We start from the raw sequence: 27,940 nt of genomic DNA on the forward strand, positions 1-27,940 counted from the left end.
TATATCATAATAAAAAGTGGTATTTCGAAATGTTGCATTTTGTATTTTGTGTCTTAATATTTTTACTAAAATCAAATTCCTACTTAATTAGTCAGCTTTACTACACCATCTTCCTTTTTTCTCTTTTAATGTTTTCTCTTGCACTTTTCAAATATAAAAAGTTGTTTGAAACATCGAACGATTTTAAAAGTGTACACTTAGCATCTTCTTTTGAGTTCAAAATCTGTCAAAACTTACCCTGAAAAGTCTAACTTAATAATCTGAGCCAATTTTGAGACATTAATTTGTCAGCCTAGAAAGCTTCAGCTTAATACCCTCTGCTTGCAATGTAGGAACAGTTGTAGTATGAGTAGCAAACATATTTAACATGAACTAGTAAACATTCTTCCGTGATCTTTCTACAGGAAATAAATCACATTTTTGCATATAAGAGTTTGAAACCTTTACAAGAGGGTTCTCTGATACCCTGGGTCTGATGGTGTGATTCTTATAAGGATCACTTGATGCTTTAGGGTTGTTTCCCACCTTGTTCGAAATCAGGCAAATTTTCTAAGGTTTCAAGTAGGCATCCTTTCCATTTTTGTCGTGGTTGACATTCTATGTGGTTGATTGAAATTGTATCTGTAGTTACTAATCTATCTGGTTATGGCTTGTAAGGCGTTTTTTCAGTTAAAACTATATTTTTAGAACAACAAAATAAAACACATCATAAGCATAAAAGCGAGGACATCTTAGCAGTACTAAAAACGAAGGATTGCCAAAATGACCTTCTTTTCTAGGTTGAATTTTAGAGCTGAGAAGTAATTCCTAATGAACTCTGTGGAATCGAGATAATTTTTGATTCTGCTTTGCTAACAAAATTCAGCATCGGGGAAACTATTAGTTTATCTTGATTGTCCGTTTCTCGTATAGCTCATCGGTTATTATTGGCTTCATGGCATCATATCTATTTCTTCTTTATACAAGTGTTTGGAGAACTAGGTTAACTAGTCTTCAAGGATAGAAAAGCTTCCACCCCCTGTATATAAGTTTGGTGGCACGTCTTTCAAAACTGTTGTATGCTTTTTTTAATATAGGGAGGATATAAAAATTATATCTTTGAGCTCAAAACCAACACGTCCATCACACGGAAGGCTTATGGCTTTTGAAGATCGATTTGAAAGGTTATACTTAACTAGCCACAGATTTCTTAGAATGGGTGCTGAAATTTAGTTCACTGTGAATAAAAAATCTCACTCGTTATTTACAAAGAGGATTGGATGGCTTCAAAGAAAATAGAATTGACAAGTATTCAAATTGATGATATGAATGAACTGACAATTCTTTATATTTAAGTCAAGAAGCCACGCCTTATTTAATCTACCAACTATAGGCAGGCCGATACATCAATTAAGACAGGGCTAAAGTGTGACTTCTACGATACTCAGGGAACATATTCATAGATAGAAGACGTTGCAACGCTGGTCGGTTATTCCCTCTATCACCATCATCAAAGTCTCCGACATTTTGTCTGCACTTGGGCTGCAATTTCAGCCAGCCCTTTGGCTGGCTGAGAACTAGTAAAATAAATAAAATTGGTAAGTATAAAGCTCTTTGTACCTTCTAACAAAAGCTTCAGGCCTTTGGTGTGTATGATTAGCCTATATTAACAGAGGTCAGACTCCATCTAATGGAAAACTAGGCTAACAAAAGCTTCAGGCCTTTGGTGTGTATAATTAGCCTATATGGGAAAATTCTAGTTAATGGACTTCTTGCTATCTCGGAAAGGGTTTGGGTTAGGAAATGAAACTTTCAGGGATGGGTCTACAGGCTAAAGTATGTTCTGGGAAGGTATTTTAAAGTACCCACCTCCACTCCTTCTCCCTCTAGAGGGCCCTGAAATTTGCCTACATGACAGGTTTTGACAAAACAACATTTTACCTTAATTCACTTAATTAATTTGACTTAATTAATAATTTTACCTTAATAGTAGCAACTAGGCTATTAGCCTAGTTGCTTTTTCTCTGCCTTTAGTTCTGAAAATGCAATTCCTCTTATTTGAGTTGAATTTTGAGCCCTATCAATGATTGTTTTTTTAAATTTAGGAAATGTGTTTGCATATCTTAAAAACCTTATAAAATGGAATTGAGCAAAGTTATGAAGCTGAAAACAATTGTGTTGCATTTCAATTAAGCAGATCTATTTAAAGCTATGGCCAGTTGACCACCCACTTTGAAAAAAAGGAGGTTTTGTAATTTATTTTAAAAAGAAAGTTCTGGCTTGTAAAATAATTACCTGTACTTGGGAGGGAGGGGGTTGGGTACAAAAGGATTTTTTCATGGGTGGGGGTCAAAAATAAATTAAAGAATACATCAAAAATTTATTTATATCAGTCATTCTCAAAGTGGATACTGCTACCCAGTGGGGTTGTTGGAGGAAACCAGAATCCTGGTAATGGGCACAGGTGCATTTGGGGTGCAATGATAATCTTTAGAGGGTAGTGAAAGTTTAAAAGAAAAGAGAAAATAGGCTAATTGGGAACCCTTATGACATGTTTACAGATAAAATAAAAATTTAAGTTAAGATTTATAAATTTTGATCATTTGTTAACATGGTTTTGGTGTTATTTTTTCATCACGTAATTTATTTTAACTTATTCTAACTTAACAAATTTAGAAATTGACTTATATTTGATAGAAAGATTTATTCCCAAAAAATTTGATGATTTATATTGTAAAATTATAAAAAGTAGTCTTTTACATGTTAATTCCTCCTCTCACAGATACAATTATATTTGTATCCCTTATTAATTGCTATTAAAATAAATACAAAATCCAGGTGGCACCAAGTAATTTTTTCTGGAAAGGAGTCTATTGTTCAAATAATTTTGGGACTCCCTGATCTAGACCTAAATAAATAGCAACAAAGACCACACTGCATTTTCATCACAGACACCTAAAACAAGAAGAGCAAATTAGAATGAATATTTCAGCAGGAAACAAATTAGAATGAATATTTCAGCCCCATGTCCAAGGCCCATCCTCAGCAATACAAAAATACATAAGAAGAAAAAAACTTACAACAGGATAATGTTTTTAAATTTAATTTAGTTGTTTTTTTAAATTTAGGAAATGTGTTTGCATATCTTAAAAACCTTATAAAATGGAATTGAGCAAAGTTATGAAGCTGAAAACAATTTTGTTGCATTTCAATTAAGCAGATCTATTTAAAGCTATGGCCAGTTGACCACCCACTTTGAAAAAAAGGAGGTTTTGTGATTTATTTTAATAAGAAAGTTCTGGCTTGTAAAATAGTTACCGGTACTTGGGAGGGAGAGGGTTGGGTACAAAAGGATTTTTTCATGGGTGGGGGTCAAAAATAAATTAAAGAATACATCAAAAATTTATTTATATCAGTCATTCTCAAAGTGGATACTGCTACCCAGTGGGGTTGTTGGAGGAAACCAGAATCCTGGTAATGGGCACAGGTGCATTTGGGGTGCAATGATAATCTTTAGAGGGTAGTGAAAGTTTAAAAGAAAAGAGAAAATAGGCTAATTGGGAACCCTTATGACATGTTTACAGATAAAATAAAAATTTAAGTTAAGATTTATAAATTTTGATCATTTGTTAACATGGTTTTGGTGTTATTTTTTCATCACTTAATTTATTTTAACTTATTCTAACTTAACAAATTTAGAAATTGACTTATATTTGATAGAAAGATTTATTCCCAAAACATTTGATGATTTATATTGTAAAATTATAAAAAGTAGTCTTTTACATGTTAATTCCTCTTCTCACAGATACAATTATATTTGTATCCCTTATTAATTGCTATTAAAATAAATACAAAATCCAGGTGGCACCAAGTAATTTTTTCTGGAAAGGAGTCTATTGTTCAAATAATTTTGGGACTCCCTGATCTAGACCTAAATAAATAGCAACAAAGACCACACTGCATTTTCATCACAAACACCTAAAACAAGAAGAGCAAATTAGAATGAATATTTCAGCAGGAAACAAATTAGAATGAATATTTCAGCCCCATGTCCAATGTCCATCTCAGCAATACAAAAATATATAAGAAGAAAAAAACTTACAACAGGATAATGTTTTTTTTTCTAAACTAATAAAGTAAAATTGATCATTGGTCAACTGCTCACCATAAGTAAGATGTAAATAGCAAATGTAAAAGACCACCACCACCTTAGCAACACAAACATCTGAAACTAGAAGATCAATAGGGAATTTCTCAAGACAGTAGGAAACAAACAAGAATGAATATTTCAGCTGTATGTCCAAGGGCCATCTTCAGCAATACAAAAGTGTATCAGAAGAAAAAACTTCAACAGGATTAGTATGTGAAATTCCCTGTTGTTGTTCTTGTTTTAGATGTTCATGATGGAAAGGCAGTGTGGTCTTCATTGTTATATACATCTTGCTTATGGGGAGTAGTTAATGTAGCTGCTCCCCAATATAATGATATATTTTACTTTATTAGTTTAGGGAAAAACACTAAACCTGTTATAAGTTTTTTCTTCTTATAGTCCTATATTTTGAAGACAGCCCTTGGACATGGGGCCAAAATATTCATTGTAATTTGTTTCCCACTATCTTGAGAAATTCTATATTGTTCTTCTTGTTTTAGGTGTTTGTCTAGGGCTAAGCAGAAAGCAGGTCATTCATGGTTGCAGTGGAATTATGTTGTAAAAAAAAGATTTATGGGAAATTCCTGGGAGGGTGTAAAGCAGAGGGATTTGAATAGACATGGATGGAGGAGGATTATGTGTAGCCTTGATCACCTCAGGGTGCTTGGTGCTTCAGTGAGTTATTAGTAGTAGTATTGAATTTTAATACAATTGCTACTTATAATTTTGTACCATGTTGGTTCCACTCCTGTTCATGTATGTCTTGCTGTCTGGAGTTTGATTATCCATGGCTGTTTGGACTTTCAATGGCTTAACAGTTAATGACTAAGATCATATATAAAAAAGGACAAGAAAGTATTCCTGTATTTAAGACATGAGTGATTTGTGGTAGTTTTAGGCTTAGAAAATTACTCAACTCTTTTTCTGCTCACACAATTTGTGAATATACTGTTCAAAATTTCTATTGTTTTTAATTTCAGAAACTGTGCCCTAAATCATTTTCATAATTGACCAATCATAAAAATACATTTGGAAGTTTAAAGAAGCTCAATTGAATAAACTAATGATGGGACTACCCAGTCGCATTGCACTCCTGGGTAATTTAGTTTTTACAAAAAATTTGACTTTATTGTGGCTTGACCACAATCATAAAGAAAATACAAATACTTATTATGTAAATTTGCTTAAGATTAGTTTAAATCAATGGTTCAATATCTATAGTCTTGGTTAACAGAATAAAAAAGAAAAGTTGAGCAATAATGAAAATCAAACAAAATAATAGCCAGTAAAAAAGGGAGTAATTACAAATATTTCAGTAGAGATCTACACTTGGCCATGAGAATGTTGTAACAGAATATTGTTAATAAAAAATTAAATCTAAATATACCTACAGTGGGCAAACTGTTCCATTTAGATTTACACTAATCTTTGGGATTTATCATTTTGGTGTCATATTCCTTGCCATATCACAATGCAGGAGTGCCAATCCATGGAATCATGGAGGGGAGGGTAAGGATTTACTGGTACTTGATCTGTTATCCTTTACTTGAGAATTTGGACCTATAAGACCAGGCAATAACCAGTTTTTTGCTGTTTGAATACAGAGACAGTTAGCTTCAGTTCAGTCAAAAATTATATTGTAGTTATATTCTAATAAATATTTAGTTGGTATTTTGTTAGGCTTTGTTTCATTTTGCATACAGAATTACTTTGGTAATTAGAATTTGTAGTGCCCTTTTTAAGAGTTAAAGGGTAGCCACCCTCCCCCTCCCCCCCCCCCCACGCACACAATATGTTTCCTCAACAGTCATCTAATAGAAGTTTTATAGTAATTTTATTCAAAATAGTACAAAGATCATCTAACAAGGCTTTTGGAGCTGGTACAAACAACCAGAGTCTGGGAGGGAAGGTTGTATGTCATGCCCTAGGGTATTTAAGGTTTTTATGGATGGGGTGTTTGTTTAACTTTGGAACAAGTCTTATTTGGTTGAAAATTGAAGTTTTGTTCCCTTTTACAAGTCAAAGTGATGGAGAGCAACTAGTCCCCCTTGTCTGACAGTTCCTCTTTTCACTGAAAACATCTGATGGAAATTGTGATATACAGATGTTAATTGTAATGCCTCTAGGGTTGAAAATAAACCCATTTCCTTGGGCATAGGGTTGTAAGTTTTACCTTTTGGCATGCTAGTTTTCAATGGAATGGAATTTATGGAATTTTATTGTATATAAACTTAAGATGAGGCTTATTAGATTTGAAATTGGAAGTTATAGTGTTCTTTTTAAGAGTCTTAATTGTTTTGAAAGCAACCAGTCCCTCCCCCCCCCCCCTTTTCCATCAATTTCCAAGCCCATCATTTCCCCAAACATGACCAAGCAAAATTTTGATATAGAATTTTTTTAATTGTAGTTGAAGGGTCTGAAAATTAAGGCTGTGAGGAAGACATTCCCCCCACACTGGTCTCAGGGCAAGGGTTCTAAGTTATGCCCTTGGGGCATATATATTTTTTTTAGAAATGCTAGTTGTATATGCATTGGGTTTGTAATCAGAAGTTCTATTGGCCCTTTTAAGAGTTAAAATGATCAGAGTACAGCTAGCCCCCTCCTTTATCACACCCATTTTGTGTTTTCCCAAGATGCATCCAATAGAAACTTGAGACAGTCCTTTTATTCAAAATAGTCAGAAAATCATATAACAAGACTTTGGGGGTTGATACAAACTACCAGAGCCTGGGCAAGGGTTGTAAGTTCTGTCCATAGGGCATCTAAGACTTTTATGGAAGGAATGACTGTAGACTGTATATTGCTCTATTGTTATTTCTTCTTTTTTTCCCCCAAAGAGGCCATAGAACAGATTGTTACCCTACAATATCTGCAAAAGCTTTTTGGGTAAAACAATTTTTCCATTTTATTTTGTGGAAATAAAACCTAATGGATAGGAAAATACAACTACTTTACTCTTTTGGCTTAGTACTGGCTATAAATGTATAATTTCTCTAACTATCGATTTTCAATCAGTGCTTAGTGCTACATTCCTTACTTTTCAGTTAAACCAAATTGAGTTTTTCTCTGTCTTACTTATATGAGCTGGGTATGTATAAGTTGTAATATGTTAATTTGAGAAAACCAATAAATACCAGTTTCTCCCTTTAGCTCATTTAAGGTTTAACTTTGTCAGATCTAATTTTGTCTTTGACCCTTTTCTGGCTCCAAATACTGTTTTCCATAGTATTTTGTACAGAATGGATTCCAGAAGACTGGCAAACGGGCATCATTCTGCCTCTCTGGAAATGGAAAGGCAGTTGCAGAATCTGCTCCAACTACTGTGGTATCAAACTCCTCTGTGCCCGGGAAGCTCTTCATTCTGACCCTCCTGGACCACTGTACCACTTTCCTCAGAAGCGAACAAAGAATCCAACAGGCTGGCTTCATGCCAGGAAGGTCCATCATGGAGCAAATATTCACATTGAGGCAGCTGATAGAAAAGACTCGAGAATTTCAACAAAAAGCATATGATGCCTTTGTGGATTTCAAGGCTGCTTTCAATTCTGTCGACCGACAATCACTCTGGCTCATATTGAAAACAACAGGACTACCAGCAAAGTACTGCAACCTTTTTGAGCGGCTCCACAAAGGGACTGAGAGCTGCAGGCAAGTCAGTAGCAGACACAGCTCATCTTTTGAAAGCAATACTAGAGTCCGTCAGGGCTGTTCTACTGCTGCAGAGCTATTTAATTGTGTCATTGACTACATTATGACTTGGACCATAAACCGCCTTCAGTTGAGGTTGCATTATGGCAATAGAGTACTTTCAGATGCTGACTATGCCAATGACCTTGCTCTTGTCTCTGATTCACCGTCAAAGCTCAGAGAAGCCCTAGAGATCCTTGCTGATGAAGCCTTAAAGATAGGGTTTTCGATTAATTGGCAGAAGCCAAAAGTGATGTTTGTTGAACCCCATAACTCACTGCATCCCCCGTGAGTCCTAATGGTTGGTGACAAACCAGCTGAGATTGTTGATGAATTTACATACCTTGGCTCTATCTCTCAAATGACGGATGAATCCTCAAAGATCTAATGAACCGAATTGCCAAAGCCTCAGCAGTAGTGGGAAGACTAAGTGCCCTTTGGAGGAAAAGCTTCTATCAGCCATAGGACCAAGATGCCCATATACAATGCTTCAGTGGGACCTGTGCTTCTTTACAGAGCCAAAACCTGGTCAGCCACTCAGTCTGTGCTTAGCACCTTAAATATAGCCCAAACAAAACATCTTTGCTGCATTGAAGGACTACGCTGGCACAATTTTGTTAGCAACAAGAACCTCCTGTTGCTAACTGCTGAAACACTCTTCTCAGTCCAACTCGCCCAACGAGCACTAAGCGGGTATGGACATCTCCTTTGCATGCCCCCAACACTCCCACACTAACGATTTTTGACTTTTGTCCCGTGCTGCATGGTTGGAAACGCCCAAGAGGTCGTCCCCCAACCAGATGGAAGGACACGAGAGGTGTCTTCTTAGCCATGGCAAATATTCAAGAGGAGGTCCACATCCTTGCAAGAGACCAGTCTAAATGGAGGCACCATGTAGCATCACTCTCAACGCTGGAAGCATTTCAGCAGGAGCATTAAGTCAAGTTAAGTCAAGTAATTTTGTCATGAAGGTTGTGTATTGACCTCATTTTCATCTGTTTTCTAGAAAGGAAAAATACTATCTTTTTCTACAATTTAAAATATTGCCATTTGTATTTTTCAAATACTGAAGAACAAAAAAGATGTTTTTCTGCTGTTTTATTAAAAATTATCAATAGCCTAAAATTTTTTATTGATTTTTAATTTTAGAAACGTAATTAAGTAATATTTGAAATCAAGAATTAATCAACCTTTATATGAAATCCAGAGGTCCTATTATTACCCATAATCAAGGCCGTATCCAGGGTGAGGTTAGGGGTTTTCAACCCCCCCCCCCCCCCGACATGTTATCCTGACTCTTAGAAACGTAACAAAAGTGAATATAGATAAATTTCTTATGCGTTTTTAGTTTTTTTTTTGTAACCCCTCCCCCCGAAAGAAAATCATTCTCTATTATCCGCTTCAAAAAAATCCTTCAATTCATCCAAAGGATTCGTATAGTATTGATGTTTTCAAGCTATTAGGCGAATTCAAGAGGCTAGTTTATATTTTAAACACTATCTAGACACCATCTTTCCACATTTGTTTTCAAAATGATTATGTACAATAGATATCAAATTAACCATGTTCAACTCACGTGAAACATCCCAAAATACTTTTATTTTCCACCGTAATACATTCTTAAAGAGTATTGTTTCCACTCTTAAAAAAATCATTGTAAAGCACTATTTTGCATTTTCCAAAACATGGTAGTTTTTTTGCAAATTTTGCAAATATAAGAATGTATCACGAGTTGGCTAATTTGATATTCAAAGAAGCAGTCATTTTGGTTTTATTTTGATTTTTTCTTCACTTCCATCAGTAAATTTTTTTATTATAAATTACTTTTTGCTGTTTTTTCATTATGAAATGAAAAAAAACTGATGAAACGACATAAATCAAGCTTAAGTGATGGACACAGAAAAATGGAACGTCAGTTTTAGTATAATAGTCGCGCAAAGCCGGACAAAGGCTGCTGCAACACTTCACGCTGCCCAGGCAAAGTAGGTCTATTTTTTTTTTATTACTTACAAGCATGTACAGCATTTGGGTGAATTGCTTGTGGTTTGACGCTAAATGCATAACTTAGAAATTTTTTTTAAAGTTTGCTTTTTAAAGATAACACTCTTTTGCATGGCCCTTCCTGAGCTGATTGTTATAACTAAAGAAAAGTTGTATCATCCAATTCTCGCCATGTATATATTTCTAGCCATGATTTTGTTTCCATACTAATAATGGCCATAACTTATTGCAATGTCAGAAGGTATTAGCCATAGTTTAATTCATAATAGCAATAATTTATTACGACTAATTGTCATCATACGAGTAGCCTTGGCTTATTGCAATATGGGGGGGGGGGGATAGTTCTAATTTTGTTTAAATTAGTCATGAATTAGGTAATATAGCTAATATTGCAGCACTGGAGATAGGGTATCCGTAATTCTGTTTGTATTAGCCATAATTTATTGTAAATAATAGCCATGATAATAGTAGCCATAATTTTGCAGTTGTGGTAATAAAAACCATGTTTTTGTGCAATTTAGGAAGGAAGCAGTTGCAATTTTTATAATAGCCGTAATTTATTGCAACATACTAGGGGAGTAGCCATAGTTGTGCTCATAGTAGCCACATTTTGTTGTAACCAATTGCCATGATAAAAGCAGCCATAATTTGCAGCCACAATAACCAACTTTTACTAGCTTTAAGGAGCCTCCCTTAAAGCTGGTAATTTTGAAGCCATTTTCTAGCTTTAAGAGGCCTCCCCCAGGCCACTTAGAAAGTCCCCAGGTGGCAATAGGGGGACGCCCTACAGATATGTAGGGTATCTCCATAGAAGGTATGGACCAAGGGGGGCCTTGCCCCTGACCAGGACCATAAATACACTTGGAGGAGGAAGAATATTTTTCAAATGTGCACTCAACAGGGTCCATTGGTGCGTCTAAACGTCCCTTGAGTTACGAACATTTTCCCAGTAATGGGTTAAATTGTTTGGTGACGCAGAACACCACCTATAGGAGGACAGCTATGACAGGGCGTAACATCCATACATATGGGCAACAGCCCCTGCTTTAACGTTATAGTCGGTGCCCAAACACTCCCCCCTCCTGATGGACACATATATAGCCCCAATTATATATTTGTTTGTTGTTCTTTCAGTGATTAGTTCATTGTTGAATCGGTTACGCTATGTAGACTCTAGATATCCAGTTGATCGTGAGTGGTAGTTCTGGATGTTGTGTATAATATTGGGATTAAAAATACAATTTTAAATGAATTAAGATGTAAATAATAATAGAAAGAAACATGATGATCTAATTAATGTCAATATTCTGAAAGATTGGCTGCAAAACTTCAGATACTCCTCTCTGACATGGCTACATAACTCCACTTCACTTCGCACACCATAGGCTCTGGCTCGTAAACAAGCTAAAAACCATCCTTTTTGGCCCCAGGAAAGAGTTCTGTGGAGCTTTCCAAAATGTAATGCCATATTCCTCAATCCGGCCTGAGGTCCACACTTTCCGTAAAAACCGCACAGGTTAGACCCTTACCAGTTTTTAGGAATAAGCCGACATCGGCAGCATGGAAAAAAAAAAAAAAAACGGGACGAAACCAAAGTGGTGCTCTCGCAACACAAATTATCTGGATACCATCTCACATTGGGCTATATGGTAATGCAAGTGGAAATTTTGATTATAATGAAATTATTGGCATAACAGAAACGGGAAAACAAGAGAGTATGACAAGAATATTAGGATATTTTTTAAGAGATACAAAATTATTTGCACCACATTTTACCACACATTTAACCACAGTTCTCCCTGTTTTTTTTTTTGCAGAATGCAATGATGAGCACTTGGTAAATATGTACATGAACCGTCGGTTTAATGGGCAACAACGATATCAAAAAGCATTTGAAACAAGCATATCCAATTTGAAGACATTCTTTGAAAAACAACTAAAAGATCCAGCATACGATTCCGAGACCTGGATAAACAGGATAGTTGATGACTGGGTAAACACAGTTATTAATCTGTTTTTTCTTTTCTTAAAGGCTCTTACCATTAAGACTCCATGCAAATTTAGAAGCCAGTTGAGGAATGACAGTAGGTTAGATTCAATTACTTAATGGTTAAGATCCAATCACTCCTCCATAAGTTGAAATACCTCATTTGTTCTAATTTTTCAGGATTATCCCCCCCCCCTCAACTACCCCAAAGAGAGTGGATCTGTTCCAGTTGTTTCAATCACGTATCTAGGACGTGTGCTTATTTTTCCCACCAAACTTCATCTGGATTCATTTACTCGAAGGATTTTCCAAGATTTTAGATCCCCCCCCCCAACTCCTCCCAATGTCACCGGAACTGGTCAGGATTTAAAATAAGAGCTCTGGAACACGATATCCTTCCAAAAATCAAATTTCATTCAGATCCAATCACTCATTCGGACGTTTAAAATATCTCAATTTTTTCTAATTTTTCAGAATTAATCCCCCCCCCCGACTCACCCAAAGAGAGCGAATCCGTTCCGATTATATCAATCACGTATATAGGACTTGTGCTTATTTTTCCCACCAAGTTTCATCCTGATCCCTCCACTCTAAGCGTTTTCTAAGATTTTAGGTCCCCCCCCAACTCCTCCCAATGTTACCAGATCGGGTCAGAATTTAAAATGAAAGCTCTGAGAAATGATATCCTTCCAAATATCAAATTTTTTTAAGTTCTGATCACCTGTTTGAAAGTTAAAAATACCTCATTTTTTGAATTTTTTCAATTTAACCACCCCCCGAATCCCTCCCCCAGATGGTCGAATCGGCAGAACGACAATTTCTCATTTAATCTGGTCTGGTTCCTGATACACCTGCCAAATTTCATTGTCCTATCTTACCTGGAAGTGCACAAAGTAGCAAAACCAGGACAGCCTGACTGACAGAATTTGCCATTGCTATATGTCACTTGGTAGATACCAAGTGCCATAAAAACTGAGGTCCTGTGACTGGAAAAGAAAAGTACTGCCTCTGTGCCCAAACTAAGAATTAACAACAAAGCAGGCCACAGAATACCACTGACAAGATAGCCAACGATTTGAACCTCTATCTTGCGTCCATAGTACAAAGTCTCCCCCCTTTCACTGGTTCAGGTCGAACTGTTCCTCCCTCATCCTCTTTCCCCCAAATTTCTCCCTCTGATGTTATAAATAAAATCCGAAAGCTAAAAAAATCAAGTACTTGTCCATTAGACATCCCAGTTGACTTGATTAATGCCTTTTCAGACACAATTGTTGGACCTTTATCTGATATTTTTAACCAAATTACAAAATCTGGTAAATTTCCAAGTTGCTGGAAACTAGGTTTTATAACACCCATTCCAAAGAAATCTTCCAGTCTGACTATAACCAACATGCGTCCTATTACATTCACTCCAGTTTTTTCTAAGCTAAACGAAGGGTTCCTTTGTCACTGGCTTAAAATTAAAAGTATACCACGCATTGACATCCGACAGTTTGGTAATTTAAGAAAAACCTCCACCACCCATTACCTTGTACACTTGATTCACACGATCCTAAGTGAACTAGAGAAGCCAAACGTTTGGCTAAACCTGGTTTTAGTCGATTTCCAAAAAGCATTTGACTTAGTTGACCACACTATCCTAATTCGTTTACTACATTATAACTTTGAAATTGACCCACTTTTAGTAAATGTTGTTATATCGTTTCTTTCAGACAGATCACAAGTTGTAAAATACAAAAATACCTTCTCTAACCCCCTCCCTAGGTACTGTGGAATACCTCAAGGAACCTTATTGGGACCCCTATTGTTTCTTGTCATGATTAACGAAATTGGCAAGGAATTCCTCAAAGATAGAAATATGTGGATGACTTGTCGATCCTTGATGTATGTCATAGGAATATTAAAAGTGACCCCGTTGAAATCCTAACCTAATGTTCGGATGAATCTGAGAGTCTAAATATGACAGTAAATCCCACTAAATCACAGATAATGACGATCAACTTCTTGAAATCTACTCCTGCTTTTTGCGACCCTATCCCAAGCGAAATGCTAGTGAAACATGTTAAGCTTCTTGGTGTCACAATTTCTAATGATCTTAAGTGGGCTAGAGCTGAAACGTTTCTATCTATTCTACCAACCGGTTATTCGATTGTACCGAAATTATTCATCTATTTCAATTTCTGGAAAAACCTCTAATCTTGACCATGTAGTCTTCTTCCATCCTCCCAGTGCACATCTTATTGTTAAAGTCGGTTTGAAGGTGAATATAGTGACCGTATCCCTTTACCCTGTCGGTCCCCGTCCGAGATACTCCCTTCTCTGAATTTGTCAAAAGGAAATCAAAATTTTACGTGTTAAATCTTGGGACAAGATTGATAAGGGTATCCTCCAAGGGGAGTGTGACTTCATGATAGATAAAAACCGTTTCATCTGCCCCAACGGGAACATGGATAGGCAAGTCTGATATTCATATTGAATTGAATTTTTTTGTGCGCAGTGAGTCCCAGTGAGAACGTGTAGATTTGGAACTGAAAAATTTGGATGGTCCAGTAACGAGAGCCTCAAATCCGCTTGTTAGTCTTCGAAATTTTGGTTATGTCTGTGGAATGATTGTGAAAACCTAGAAACGGAGTTGTAATTACTTTACGGTTACTTACTAAGCGGCACTCCAGAAGGAGCTCAAAGCTCACCGGGTTGACCAAAGTGTTGCAATTGCGGAATTGATCGCAAATGACCCTAGTAATCTATGTAAAACTCGTTCGGCAAATGATAAAACTGATAAAACTCGGGAGAACCAATGGCATTCATATTTCAAAAGTCAGTTCACCGAACCCGACGTTAACACTCTTGATAAATTTGAAATGGAATTAAATCATCATTTACATACTCCTGGACCGGGTACCTTTGCAGTAAGTTCTAGTGAATAATGTGATGTTATACGAAAGCTTAACAAAAGACAGTCTATGGGTTATGATGGCATATGCCCTCTTCATTTACAAAATGGGTTCAGCTGAAAGTAAAGAGAGTAGCATTGACAATTAAAACGAATAAAAATTACTTCTTATATGAGTGAGGTTGTACCCCTCAACACCTCGCTGGGGCCCCTCTCTGTACACTGCTAGCTCTGGTGACTTTCGCTGCAAATCTTAATTTCTTTTAGCTCTATTTAGACCATTATAGCGATCTCTTACCCTGATATTACTAAAAAGTTTTTCTTTTATTTTTTTTCAAACTAGTTTATCTCTATTCTACTTTATTTTATTTGCGTACACTCCTATACCGCCACACTAGTCAAAAGTCCTCCTTTAACTATTTTCAAACAAAGTTTTTCTTTAAATTTCTCCAAAACCTTATGCAGCATTTTGTACATTTCCATGACGGTCCACTTGTCAAAAGCCTTGATTATATTAATTGCGACTAAGTTTTTTTCTTTGCATCACCAGTAAACTTATACCTTTATTCAGTACCAAATACGATTCGAAATAGAAGCAAAAGAAAAAGAAGAAAAAAAAAGAATAGAAGAAGAAAGAAAAATAGAAGAAGAGGAAATCGAAAAAGAAGAAGAATATTCAGTGGAAAAAGAAATAAAGGTATGTTAAATTATTTCAAAAGAAAGCTAATTTGGGATGAAACCAGGGCTAGCCTGAAACACTGCTCTTAGTAACAAATAATTCAAATTGTTTAAGAAAAACAAAACTGTCTACTGAGAAAAAAAATCAATTTAAATATGCATACGCCTTATGCTGCAATACACATATCTATAGATAATATAACATAAATATCTTTTTAAAACTTGCTTCTCTTGGGCTGGGTCAGTGGGGTCATATTTGACTGACTTTTCTTCCTCGTTTCCGGTGGTTTATTCTTTACTATTCCAGCTTGGGAAAAGTCGAAGATTGGTTCATGTCTGTTATGCCATACGAGTAAGTTACAGTAAAAATGTAAAAAGAATAACAATAGATGTCTGTACATCGTTTTTACTGCCTGTCTAATTACTGCTACTAACAACTCACCGCAGCACCAAACTGCCTGAGGCCAAGAGCGCTATGCACACTCCTCCATTATAATCTAATCAAAGATTCCCTCTACACCCTCCTAAGAAGTTTCCATTTCCCCTAAGTCTTTTTTCATTACATGCTTCCCCTCCAAACAGATTAAATGTATACACACACACACACACACACACACACACACATATATATATATATATATATATATATATATATATATATATATATATATATATATATATGTACATATATATGTATATATATGTACTGATATTTGTTCCTGCAAGTTTTGGTATTTTTTTTATTTATTAAATTAAAAAAAGCGAAAAATTTGTTTTTAGTAAAGTGCAAATTATATTCTGGTCTTGAGGAAGGCATAAGGGGAATTCAGAGCACAAGGAAATACTGATGTCTTGCCGCTTGACCTCACGCTCAAAAGATATGCAAAATAAAAGGTGAAAAAATTTGAAAATACAATTTCCTTAGCGTCCCAAAAGATTTTCAGGTCCCCAGCTTAGAAAAGAACATTATGAGCCAATATTTTTCAAAGCTTCTAAAGATTTAAAAAAAAACCTTAGTAAGGTTTTTTTACTAATCTAAAACTTAATTTTAGAATTATCAGTCCTTCTTTATCATAATACTAGTAATAATGCAAAGGAATTCATTTCTATTCAATTTGTTCTGGTGATTGAAGATGAATATTACTATCCCAATAATTATCGATTTTATATAGATTGTTTAGATGATCAATGTCTCTTTACAATAATTGATTATTTTTTGTTTTTATTGTAATTGGCGAGTTGCCTTAAGTTTTTAATTGTGAAGTGGATGTTTCTTAAGACAAAATATTTATCTGATGCAGTTTCAACATCTATCCACTAGTCAGTGCTTTGCCAAGTACTTTTTTTTTTACTTAAGTACAAGTACCAAGTACTCAGAGAAATTTTTACTGAAGTACAAGCATTAAGTACTTCTCTAATAATCTACTTAAGTAATAAGTACTTTTGAAAAAGTTCTTCAGTACTTAAGTAATCAAGTATTTCGATTTTACTTCAGTATTTAAGTAGTCAAGTACTAATGTTATACTTACAGTAAATAATGCGCAAAACACTTCTTTAGTATCCGTTCCCTTTCCTTGTAGTCAAGATAAGCAAGATTCTGACGAGAAATCGACTGCTTTTCAGAAAAACCGACAGTTTTTATGAAAAAAATCAACTGGTTGCACGAAAAATCGAATTTTACTTCATTTGAGATATAAAAAGAAAATAATTTACGAAGAAGGTTCATTACAGCTTCATCATAACTAAACTTAAATTTCTTACTTGCTCCTTTCAACAGCAGAAGCTTTTCAAACATACCATCTCCAAGCATGTTTCTTCTTAGAGTAAAAATTCCACCATCTACCGAAAAAAGTCGTTCTGCAGTTGCGGACGAAGGAATGATACAGTTGTACTAACTGAACACTTTCATTAACCTTGGGTACACTTTGAGCGCACATAGTTCCTTTTGCCTCTCATTCAAATATGACAAAATCCCCCACCTTCACAGAATTGGTTTCACGGCCACGATTGACAGGATTATCATGAGTTGTTTCTTCATTACTAAGATTAAAGTATTCATCTCCAGACAAAAAACTACTTTTATCAGCTTCGTCAGTACTTCTGAAATCTTTGACCTTTTTTGCTTTGTCCATTAAGAGTTCAACTGTTACATCATTCTGGTTATCAGGAGACCACTTCAATTTGAAGAAAGATTGACTTGCAGTGGCAATAACATAGTCTCTTGCATGAAGAACTCTCTCGTCCAGGATCGTGAGGAACCTTTTTTCGAGACCCACAAGTAGAGCATGTACCAAAGACTGGCTGACTTTCGCCAAATCTTTGATATTTTTTATCTTCCTTTCAAGCGATTTGATTGTAAGATTATTAGTATCAAGGAAACATTTTTCCTCCCCCTGAAGAATGTCTAAATGTCACTGCTTCTGGATCCATAATTTTCATGTATTCTTTAAGTATTTCAACATCACGAGAAGTTAGCCTTTGTTTTTGCAAAGCATCACATACGTCGGCAAGCTTTCCAATTTTGTAACAACCCATTCAGTTTCACCAATCGTGATGAACATTTTCAGTTATAGTGCTTACCGAAAAATACAAAATTAGCCTGATGCTGTCTGTAACACCCTTGCCCAGCCCGATGCATCCCAGAAAAGGGTATTTAACCATATAAGAAGTTTTTCACTCCGCTTTTAATCACTGAAAGTAGAAGTGCAATGAGTATAATCCTACCCACTTCTTCTATTACTGGTTAACTGATATCAATGCAACAAGACATATTTAATAAATAAAGAAAAAACAATTTTAAATAAATGAACGAGAAAACATACAAATAATACAAACAAAATGTGAATTTCAATAATAAACATACAAAACGAGAATTTCAATCCTGTATTCCCCTCAACCCTTAACTATCCACAGGGATGAAATATATGTTGTTGGTATAATAATTACCTTAGCCAATGGTAACCATCTTGCCATAAAATCTTTTTATAATCCAAGTGGGAGTAAGGACATCCAAAGTATCTTGGAAGCAGAATTATCAGATCCTCTCTGGGAATAATCAGCTGCTAGCAACAAAGTAGGAAGAGTAATAGAGTACATTCTGTCCATTATCCAGACACCTTGATTTTCACTTCACTTGACTTTCATACCAGGTATAATATTTCTTCTAACTCTTTCTCAACTATAGATTTGCTTCTAGGTTCTTCTTCGTATTATGATCTAGTTCAGATGGTAAAGGTGTCGTTTCTTCAATCTGATCATTCTGCAATTCTTACATCATTTCAAGATTTATACTATACTCCCAAACCCTACATCCCTACATTTATTAACTCCAAAGGCAATTGGTCCCTTTTTCGTGAGATATTAAATGAAGTAGATTTTTCCTTTGTTTCTTTCAATTCTGATATTAATGCAATTGAGTTTAATTTGAAATCAATCCTTCTGGAGTCAGCTAAATTGGCAATTCCAATGGCTAGGACGCATTTTTACAATGGCTCCAAAAGACCCAAATATTGGTGGAATGATGAGTCTAGGGTTGCAGTTCTGGCAAAAAGAATGGCTCGTAGAATGTTTCAAAAGCACCCATCTCAGTCAACAGCAATCTCTTACAAGGAATCATGTGCTAAAGTGAAACTACTTTGTAGGAGAGCTAAACAGAGTACATGGCTGAATTTCAGCTCAAGTATAAGTTTTAGAACCCCAATTTCAAAGGTCCAGAATTTCATTAGCCAACTAAATAGTGGAAAGCAGCCTAATGATGACCGTAGATATGATATCATTCAGGATAGTTATCCAATTGTCTCAGATAAAAAGAAGGCAGATTTGTTTACTAATATTTTTAAAAATGGTTGCTCAGATTTTCATCCTATCCGACCTCCTTTTTTTAATCTCCCTCTTACCTGTTCTTATAAAGGCACTCTGATGAAACCTTATTCCCAAGAGGAATTTTGTTTAGCACTTAATTCTCTTAATATCAAGTCTTCCCCTGGTCATGATGATATTTATATGAGTGGATTCCTGAGTCCCCAAAGAGGGTTCATACAGCCCTCTTAAGTTTTTATAATCTTATTTGGTAGACGATTTTACATTATCTAGATGTGTATTTTTGCAGTTACTCCCCCACATGGGTTCAGCGATATAGTGATTCAATAACGCTGACTGTTATGTAAACTAGTGTAGAATTGACTCTGTTGTTTTGCCATATTGGCTTATTTCTCCTGACTGGCTTATGTTGATGGTAGATGATGATTTTTTTTTAAATTTATCCACTGGCTTAAATCTTGGCTAATACTATTGTTGTCTTACTGTTTTCAGGTGGTTCTCAAAATCACCACGATCTTTTTGCCCACGTTCACAAGGCCCACGCTCACAAGGCCCACGCTCAGAATGCCCACGACTCAAAACGCCAACAACTCAAAATGTCCACGATCAAAATGCCCATGGCTCAAAATGCCCACGATTGGATAATATTTAGGTTTTAGTCTTTAATTGGGGATGAGACGAGGGGTTGCTCACTCCCCAAACCCGTGTACACGGGTGCTGGTGCCAGAAGGCGCTGGGAGGGTGCCATTTCATCCTAGACAGGGTAAAAACTGACAAAAGTGGAAGGTGCCGGGGGGGGTGTCATTTCATCCTAGACAGGGCAAAATCTGATAAAATTAGAAGATACCGCGAGGTGCTGGGAGGATTTCCGGGAATTAATATACACCCGGTGCCGATGCCATGGGGGTGGCATTTCATCATAGACAAGGTAAAGACTGACAAAAGTGGAAGGTGCCGGGAGGTGCCGGATGGGTGAAAAATAATTGTTTCCTGTGTTTTTTGATCAGTTTAGAATTGTTTGCGTTCAAGTAAATAAGCAATGCCGCATAACATTGTGCTGACACAGAAAGCAAAACCAGGATATACAAATCCACCAGTTAACTTGCATCATGAAAGTAAGAATGATTCTTTGATTAAAAATAACAGTTTTTGGACTTGTGTTTGGGATTTTATCCTGTGTAGGATGAAATGGCACCCATCCAGTGCCTCCCGGCACCGGCACCTGGTGTACATGGGTTTAGGGAGTGAGTAACCCCCCGTCTCATCCCCAATTAAGGACTGAAACCTAAAATTTATCCAATCGTGGGCATTTTGAGTCGTGGGTAATTTGAGTCGTGGGCCTTTTTAGCCGTGGTCATTTAGAGTCGTAGGCATTTTGAGTTGTTGGTTTTTTGAGTGTTAGCCCTATTTTCGGCATAAAATGCTTTTTCCGGAATTTTTTTTTCTTGAGAAATCCTTACATCATTCGAATCGAATAATTTTTACGCCACATCACGAAGCTGTACTCTCTGAGTGCTTGAAAGGCTGGGAAGGACAAACTAAAGATCTTTGTTCGTCAATATTTCGAATAAGTTTGGGGTTATGTTCTTTGTGATAGCGTTTGACACTGTAAAAAATTGTTTTTCAAAGCTCCAACTTTTTTTTTTTTACCTTAACTCACGTAAAACACCGTAAAAAATAGATTAATTTATTTTTATTCACTAATGATCAATTATTGTATACAACAAGTTATTATATATACTTATTTGATTTTCGGATCATAATAATTTTTAGCCAATGATAAATGGCTCAACTTATACAAGAATGGCAGTGACGCAAATAATAATGCTATAAACGCTGCTCAGGCAGGATAAAGTAGGCTTATTGAGAAAAAAAAAATCTAATGTACGAAAAAGAGTAATTTATTCAATTTTTCTTTACATTTTTATTATTGTGACGGTAATGAAAAAAAAAATTTTAATAAATCTTTAATCATGGCATGTTTTTATGTTATACGTTATATGAAACGTATACGTTATATGTTTATGTTTCACGTTATATGAATTTTCTTACCTTATTTATTAAAATAAAATGTAATCACCATTGGAGAAGATCTTGTATTGCCCACTGCTATATGTAAAAAAAAATAAAAATGGTAGAAAATACTAGATGAAAGTAAATATGCCAATGATGTTCAAAAGATTTCTTTGTCAAATGCACTTTCTCGAATAAGATTTCTGATATTAACAAGGACCAACTATTGTAACTTCTTACAAGAACTAAAGACAGCCCAAAATTTTCAATTCAGTCTTAGCGTAAAGAGCGGGGTGTTGAGGAGGGAACAGCTCCTTTCATATACGGAATAATTTCTGTTCGTTTTAATTTTTAATATTGCTCCTTACTTTCAGTTAAAAAAAATTGATTTTTTTTTATTGAATTTCTGAAGGTTTTTATGGCACTTGGTATTAACCAAGTGACATATAGCAGTCGCCAATTCTGTCGGTTCCGGTTTTGCTACTTTAGGCACTTCCAGGTAAGCTAGGACGATGAAATTTGGCAAGCGTATCAGGGACCGGACCAGATTAAATTAGAAATAGTCGTTTACCTGATTTGACCATCTGGGGGGGGGAGTGGGGGCCCGGTTAATTCGCATAAAATAGAAAAAAGAAGTATTTTTAACTTATCAGCGGGTGATTGGATCTTAATGAAATTTGATGTTTGGAATGATATTGTGTCTCAGAGCTCTTATTTTAAATCCCGACCGGATCTGATGACATTGAGGGGAGTTGGAGGGGGAAAACCTTAAGTCCCGGTTTTTCTACTTTAGGCACTTCCAGGTAAGCTAGGAGGATGAAATTTGGCAGGCGTATCAGGGACCGGTCCAGATTAAATTAGAAATAGTCGTTTTCCCGATTTGACCATCTGGGGGGGGGGGGGGAGTGGGGGCCGGTTAATTTGGAAAAAATAGAAAAAATGAAGTATATTTAACTTATGAGCGGGTGATTGGATCTTAATGAAATTTGATGTTTGGAATGACATTGTGTCTCAGAGCTCTTTTTTTAAATCCCGACTGGGTCTGATGACATTGGGGGGAGTTGGAGGGGGGGAACCTAAAATCTTGGAAAACACTTATAGTGGAGGGATCGGGATGAAACTTGATGGGAAATATAAGCGCAAGTCCCAGATACATGATTGACATAATCGGAACTGATTTGCTCTCTTTGGGGTAGTTGGGGGGGGGGAGTAATTCTTAAAAATTAGAAAAATTAGGTATTTTCAACTTACGAACGGGTTATCGGATCTCAATGAAATTTGATGTTTAGAAGGATATCGTGTCTTAGAGCTCTTATTTTAAATCCCGACCGGATCTGGTGATGGGGGCGGGGAGTTGGGAGGGGGAAACCTAAAACTTGGAAAACACTTAGAGTGGAGGGATCGGGATGAAACCCGATCTTCATGAAATTTGATTTTTAGAAGGATATCGTGTCTCAAAGCTCTTATTTTAAATCCTGACCGGATCTGGTGACATTGGGGGAAGTTTGGGGTGGGGAAACCTAAAATGATGGGAAATGCTTAGATTGGAGGGATTGGGATGAAACTTGGTTGGAAAAATAAGCAGAAGTCTTGCATACGTGATTTAAATAATTGGAACGGATCCGCTCAATTGCGGGGGGGGGGGTAATTCTGAAAAATAAGAAAAATGACGTATTTTTAACTTACGAAGGAGTGATCGGATCTACATGAAACTTCATATTTAGAAGGACCTCGTAACTCCGATATCTTATTTTAAATCTCAACCGGATCAAGCGTAATTGGGGGGGGGCAGTTGGGGGGACCGGAAATCTTAGAAAATACTTAAAGCGGTGAGATCAGGATGAAACTGGATGGGAAGAATAGAAACCTGTCTAAGATACGTGACTGACATAACTGGACCGGATCTGCTCTCTGGTGGAATTGGGGGGGGGGGGGTAATATTGAAAATTTAGGTATTTGTAACTTACGAAAGGGTGACCAGATCTTAATGAAATTTGATATTTAGAAGGATCTTGTGCTTTAAAGTTCTAATTTCAAATTCCGACCAGATCCTTTGACATTCGGGGGAGTTGGAGGGGGGAACCGGAATTCTTGGAAAACATGAAAATTGGAGTATTTATATCTTACGAATAGATGATCGGATCGTAATGAAATTTGATTTTTAGAAGGAATTCATGTCTCAGAGCTCTTATTTCAAATCCCGACCAGATCTTTTGACATTGTGGGGATTTGGAGGGGGAAATCTTGGAAAAACACTTGGAGTGTAGGAATCGGGATGAAGCTTGGTGGATAGAATAAACAAATGTCCTTGATACGTGATTGACAGAATCGTACTGGATTCGCTCTCTTTGGGGGAGTGGGGGGGGGAGGGGCTCAGTGATTTGGCGAGTTCGGTGCTTCTGGACGTGATAGGGCGATGAAAATTGGTTGGCGTGTCAGGGAGCTGCACAATTTGACTTGATAAAGTCGTTTTCCCAGATTCGACCATCTGGGGGGCAAAAGGGAGAGGAAAAATTAGAAAAAATTAGGTATTTATAACTTACGAGTGGGTGATCGGATCTTAATGAATTTTGATATTTAGAAGGACTTTTTGACTCAGAGCTCTTATTTTAAATCTTGACCGGCATTAAGCCTCTTATTTTCCTTTTTAAAAAATCTATTGATTCATAGAATTTTGTTAGAGCTCATACCATATGATCTCTTGGCTCTTAGCTCTTCTCGCCTCGTCACAAGTGCCATATGAGCTCTTAGCTCTTGTTGTTTTAGCAAAGTAACATCAGTTGTAAAATGGCTATATTTTGGTCTTGGTTTTGTTTTAGCCAGTATTTCAATTATTTCAAATATTTAATAACGATAAAATGGCTGTATTTTTGTCTTGGTTAAAAAAAAAGGCTTCGCGTTACCCTTAAGTGGATTTATTGACTTGCTTCCTCACTTGTCGTCTATTCCATCATCCATGCACAGTTTGCTAAACAAATGTTTATGAATCTAAATTAACAGCTTCAATTAGTTCCCTGTTACGTTTCTCCTGTTACTTGACTACTTTTTTCTGGCAAGGAGGCCCAGGAGGCATATACCTACATCGTCTCTGTTCTCAAGAGGTATTGTGGCAAGGTCTTTTTGAAAAAAAAGAGACAGCATTGGTCAACAAACCCAACAACCAACAGAAATATGACTAAATCCAACTCAAGGCTTAAATCACACCATAAATCTTTTGAAAATAGAACATCGTTTTTAAGATTATAAGCCGGGTAAAAAAAAAAAAAAAATGAAAAAGAACCCCAAAAACTGAAAACTAAGATACCTAGATTAATAAAAAAACATAATAAAAAGTAAGTATATCAAGAAGTATAAAAGAAAAGGGAACAAGTTTAGATAGGAACAAGTTTTTCTTTACAGCTTTGCTACCCTGTTCAGTGCTCAGCTTAGAGGGATTACAATCTGAAATTTCTCTAATTACTCTAGAAACTTGAAGACAGAGGTAAAGCATAAATGCTATAGAGCATATAAGAAAAAAGGTAAATGGTGCTGTATTTGATGGAAAGTAGCTGAAGCTATAGGTTAGCCTATAAAAAGGAATAATTGATAAAGGCGGATATTTTCTGGTATATTCTTGCTCATTGGGTTCCAGAATTTCATCTCCTTGACCGTTAAAGACAGGCAAGGGGATGAATTCTTACTTTCTTATTCTTCTATATGCCCCATCCTCCCAGAAAGTAGCATACTTAAAGAACATATTTTTAATAATTTTGACATGTCTCAAGGGTAAACGTTCTAATGCCCTACTGTAACGGCTTACTTCTGTGTGCACCTACATGTCCGAAAATAAAGGAAGGGGGACGACCTCCCCATATGGTAAGCCCTTTCATACTCATCTGAAGGCTCCTCTCTCCCCATTGAAGAAAAAATCGGAAAACACTTTTCTCATATATATTTGGCTTGTAAATTCTTTGATCGTCTCCTTGAGGATCACTCTGCACATACTTATGTTCATAGGCTCCCATTTTTGGAAAAAAGACTCACTCCTTTCCTACAAAAAAAAAAAACAATCCAAGACTAAGTGTATTTTTGCCCCAACGCTTTTTTGGCTATTTAATGATTAAAGAACAAAAATCTTAATGTTTGATTTAAGGACAAATTTAAAGAGAAAATATTTTCTTTTATCTGATTATGTATACTGAGAACAGCTAATTTAAACCTGTTCCAAGTTGGATAAATGAATGCTATCATTCATTCATACTCATCCTAGGTGAAGTTTTTGTGCTTGACGATGGTGGTGAAGTTGACTTAGATCTTGGCAATTATGAACGATTTTTGGACGTGACTCTTCACAGAAAAAACAATATCACCACTGGAAAAATATATCAGAGTGTGATTCTCAATGAAAGGAAAGGAGAGTATCTTGGTAAAACAGTTCAAGGTATGTGTCAAATTGAATATGAACTCTAATAGATGTTAGTGAAGTTCTGTATGTTCCAAGGCTAATGTCATTTTTTTTCTCAATCCACCGATTTTTTAACCATTTTTTGTTTCGATCGAACTTTTCATCGAGGAATTTTTCACGGGGGAAAATTTTCATGAAGGGAGAGCAGGATTTTCTAACATTATTTTAAAAAAAAACAATGAAAAAATAAATATGAAAAGTTTTTTCAACTGGAAGTAAGGAGCCGCTTTAAAACTTAAAACAGAAATTACTACGCATATGAGGGGCTCACCTCCTCCTAATACCTCACTCTTTCCGCTAAAGTATTTTAAGCAATTTCAACTATTTATTCTGCGGCTTTTGTGATTCTGGGGTCATTCTTAATGAATTGGGACAAAATTTAAGCTTTAGTGTAAAGAGCGTGGTACTGACGGGGGGGGGGGGAATCCCCTCATGTATGTAATAAAAACATTAAGTCCGCCCATTGTATATATAAATATATATATATGTACATATATCTGTATATATATATATATATGCATATATATATATATATATATTTATTTTTTTTTTTTTGAATTGCATTTTTTTGATTTTTTTTTTTTTTGAATTGTGTTTCTAATTGAGCGGATTTTTTTTTTTTTAATTAGCCACATGGTAAAGATCAATTCTATAATTGTTTAGTTCATTCAGGTTTTTTGCAATGTGTTAATATTTGTGATTTGGTAAAAATTTATTATATTTAGTTTACCTATTCTTGCTAAAAAGAGGGATATATTAACAGGATAAGCTTGTTTTGGTGTTACTTGGTTGTTTTACATTTGCTGTTTTTTTTTTTTTTTTTTTTTCATAGGCATGTATTTTGGGGGTGATACCTGACACGGGGATGCCATGGATCTTCTGTGGTAGCCACAACACTGTGCTTGGTAGAGAATTTAAAGTGGCGAAACCCTATATAGGCCAGTGTATTCTCCTGATGAGCCCTTGTGTTGGGTTGTTGCCTCTGAATTATTTGTCTTTTTTATATTTTTTTTTCTATTGTTTGGTAAATGACGACTTATACTTATTGACGACATGACTGCCTGTCCACGGATTATTCTTTATGGTTGATTGTGTATGGCTATGCTGTTTGACCTATGTGATTGTATGGATGAGTAGGATTAAGGCCTCATTCAAGTGCTGGTCTATATTAATCACTAATTTAGGAAAACAGTCTTCCTTTTCTCTTTCTGTCTCTCTTTTTTTTTTCTTTTTTCTTTTTTTCTTTTTTTTTTTTTTTGTGTGTGTGTTTGTGCTGTTGCATTGGTGATTTCTCTTTTCATGATATATATATATATATATATATATATATATATATATATATATATATATATATATATATATATATATATATATATATATATATATATTGTATAATATATTAGTTCTTCATCACTTTTTCGATGGTTTTATCTCCGTGGGGCTCTTAGAAAATGTAATTTTTTTAAATCACACCTTATCTACCCATGAAAGTTTTTGTCCGGAAAATGTCTTTTCCGCCAAAAACTAATCCATGCTACCCCCGCCCCTCCTTAGGTAGTGCTCATTTTCACATTTAGCATTCTATCTTGTATTGACTAATTCTGTTTTAAGGAACACATTTGTATCTGTGGAAAATGTTCCAGGAAAGTTTAAAAGGATTTGTTAATAGCCAGCATAATTACATGTGAAGAAAAAAGGTCTGATCAGACATCGCAACCATCTTGAGGTTTTCGCTCTTGTAATGTATTTAGCCAGTCTTCGAAATTTATCCTTTTATAAATTTTTTTAGTTCGGAAAAACATATTGTCTATTGTCTGCAAATGATTGACTTTTCTTTTCTTTTCTAGATAATGAAGTAGCTGGGCAGTAAATTTCGGAACTCCCTGTATAAGCCTGTTCTCTGTTGCATTCGTCTTTTTGTGTATAGACGCTTATTTTTACATAAAAAGACAGTGCAGCAGAACTGGTTTCTTATAATTTTAAAGTTTAAATAAAAAAACAAGGGTTCTAAACCTCAAATTAAATAGAATCTCAGTAAAATTCGCGTATATTTTTTTTGCTCCCCTTTTTATATTTTACTAAAAAAATAGAACCCTCAAAAATTTTTTAATCAATTTTGCTTCAATTTTTTGCTCATCCTTCACCTAACGAATTTACTGCTCACTGAAGCTGTGCAACTATGTGGCCTTTGCTCCTGCCAAAGAACCTCTTCCTGACTCAACATACAACAACATTTTTTTATTTTATATTTTAATATAAATTTAATCAATAAAATATTGTTTCTTTGTA

The 27,940-nt window shown here is 35.6% G+C and overlaps 1 protein-coding gene across 1 annotated transcript; it reads left to right on the forward strand.

Annotated features, from left to right (window-relative positions):
• The first annotated feature begins 1,489 nt into the window (after positions 1-1,489).
• Positions 1,490-27,940, forward strand: LOC136025938 (uncharacterized). The gene is made up of 5 exons (XM_065702033.1): positions 1,490-1,577; positions 11,635-11,810; positions 15,269-15,394; positions 25,457-25,627; positions 27,499-27,940. Exons 2-4 carry the CDS (start codon positions 11,661-11,663, stop codon positions 25,496-25,498), a joined length of 318 nt encoding a protein of 105 aa, XP_065558105.1. The 5' UTR covers positions 1,490-1,577; positions 11,635-11,660; the 3' UTR covers positions 25,499-25,627; positions 27,499-27,940.

This window comes from Artemia franciscana, chromosome 4 (assembly GCF_032884065.1).
Source record: "Artemia franciscana chromosome 4, ASM3288406v1, whole genome shotgun sequence".
Lineage (NCBI taxonomy): Eukaryota > Metazoa > Arthropoda > Branchiopoda > Anostraca > Artemiidae > Artemia > Artemia franciscana.

Coding starts and splice junctions, on each gene's coding strand:
- LOC136025938 (XM_065702033.1), top strand. CDS start 11,661: ATGTACATGAACCGTCGGTTTAATGGGCAACAACGATATCAAAAAGCA. Junction 11,811..15,268: donor ACAGGATAGTTGATGACTGG/GTAAACACAGTT, acceptor ACCTTTATTCAG/TACCAAATACGATTCGAAAT. Junction 15,395..25,456: donor CAGTGGAAAAAGAAATAAAG/GTATGTTAAATT, acceptor TACTCATCCTAG/GTGAAGTTTTTGTGCTTGAC.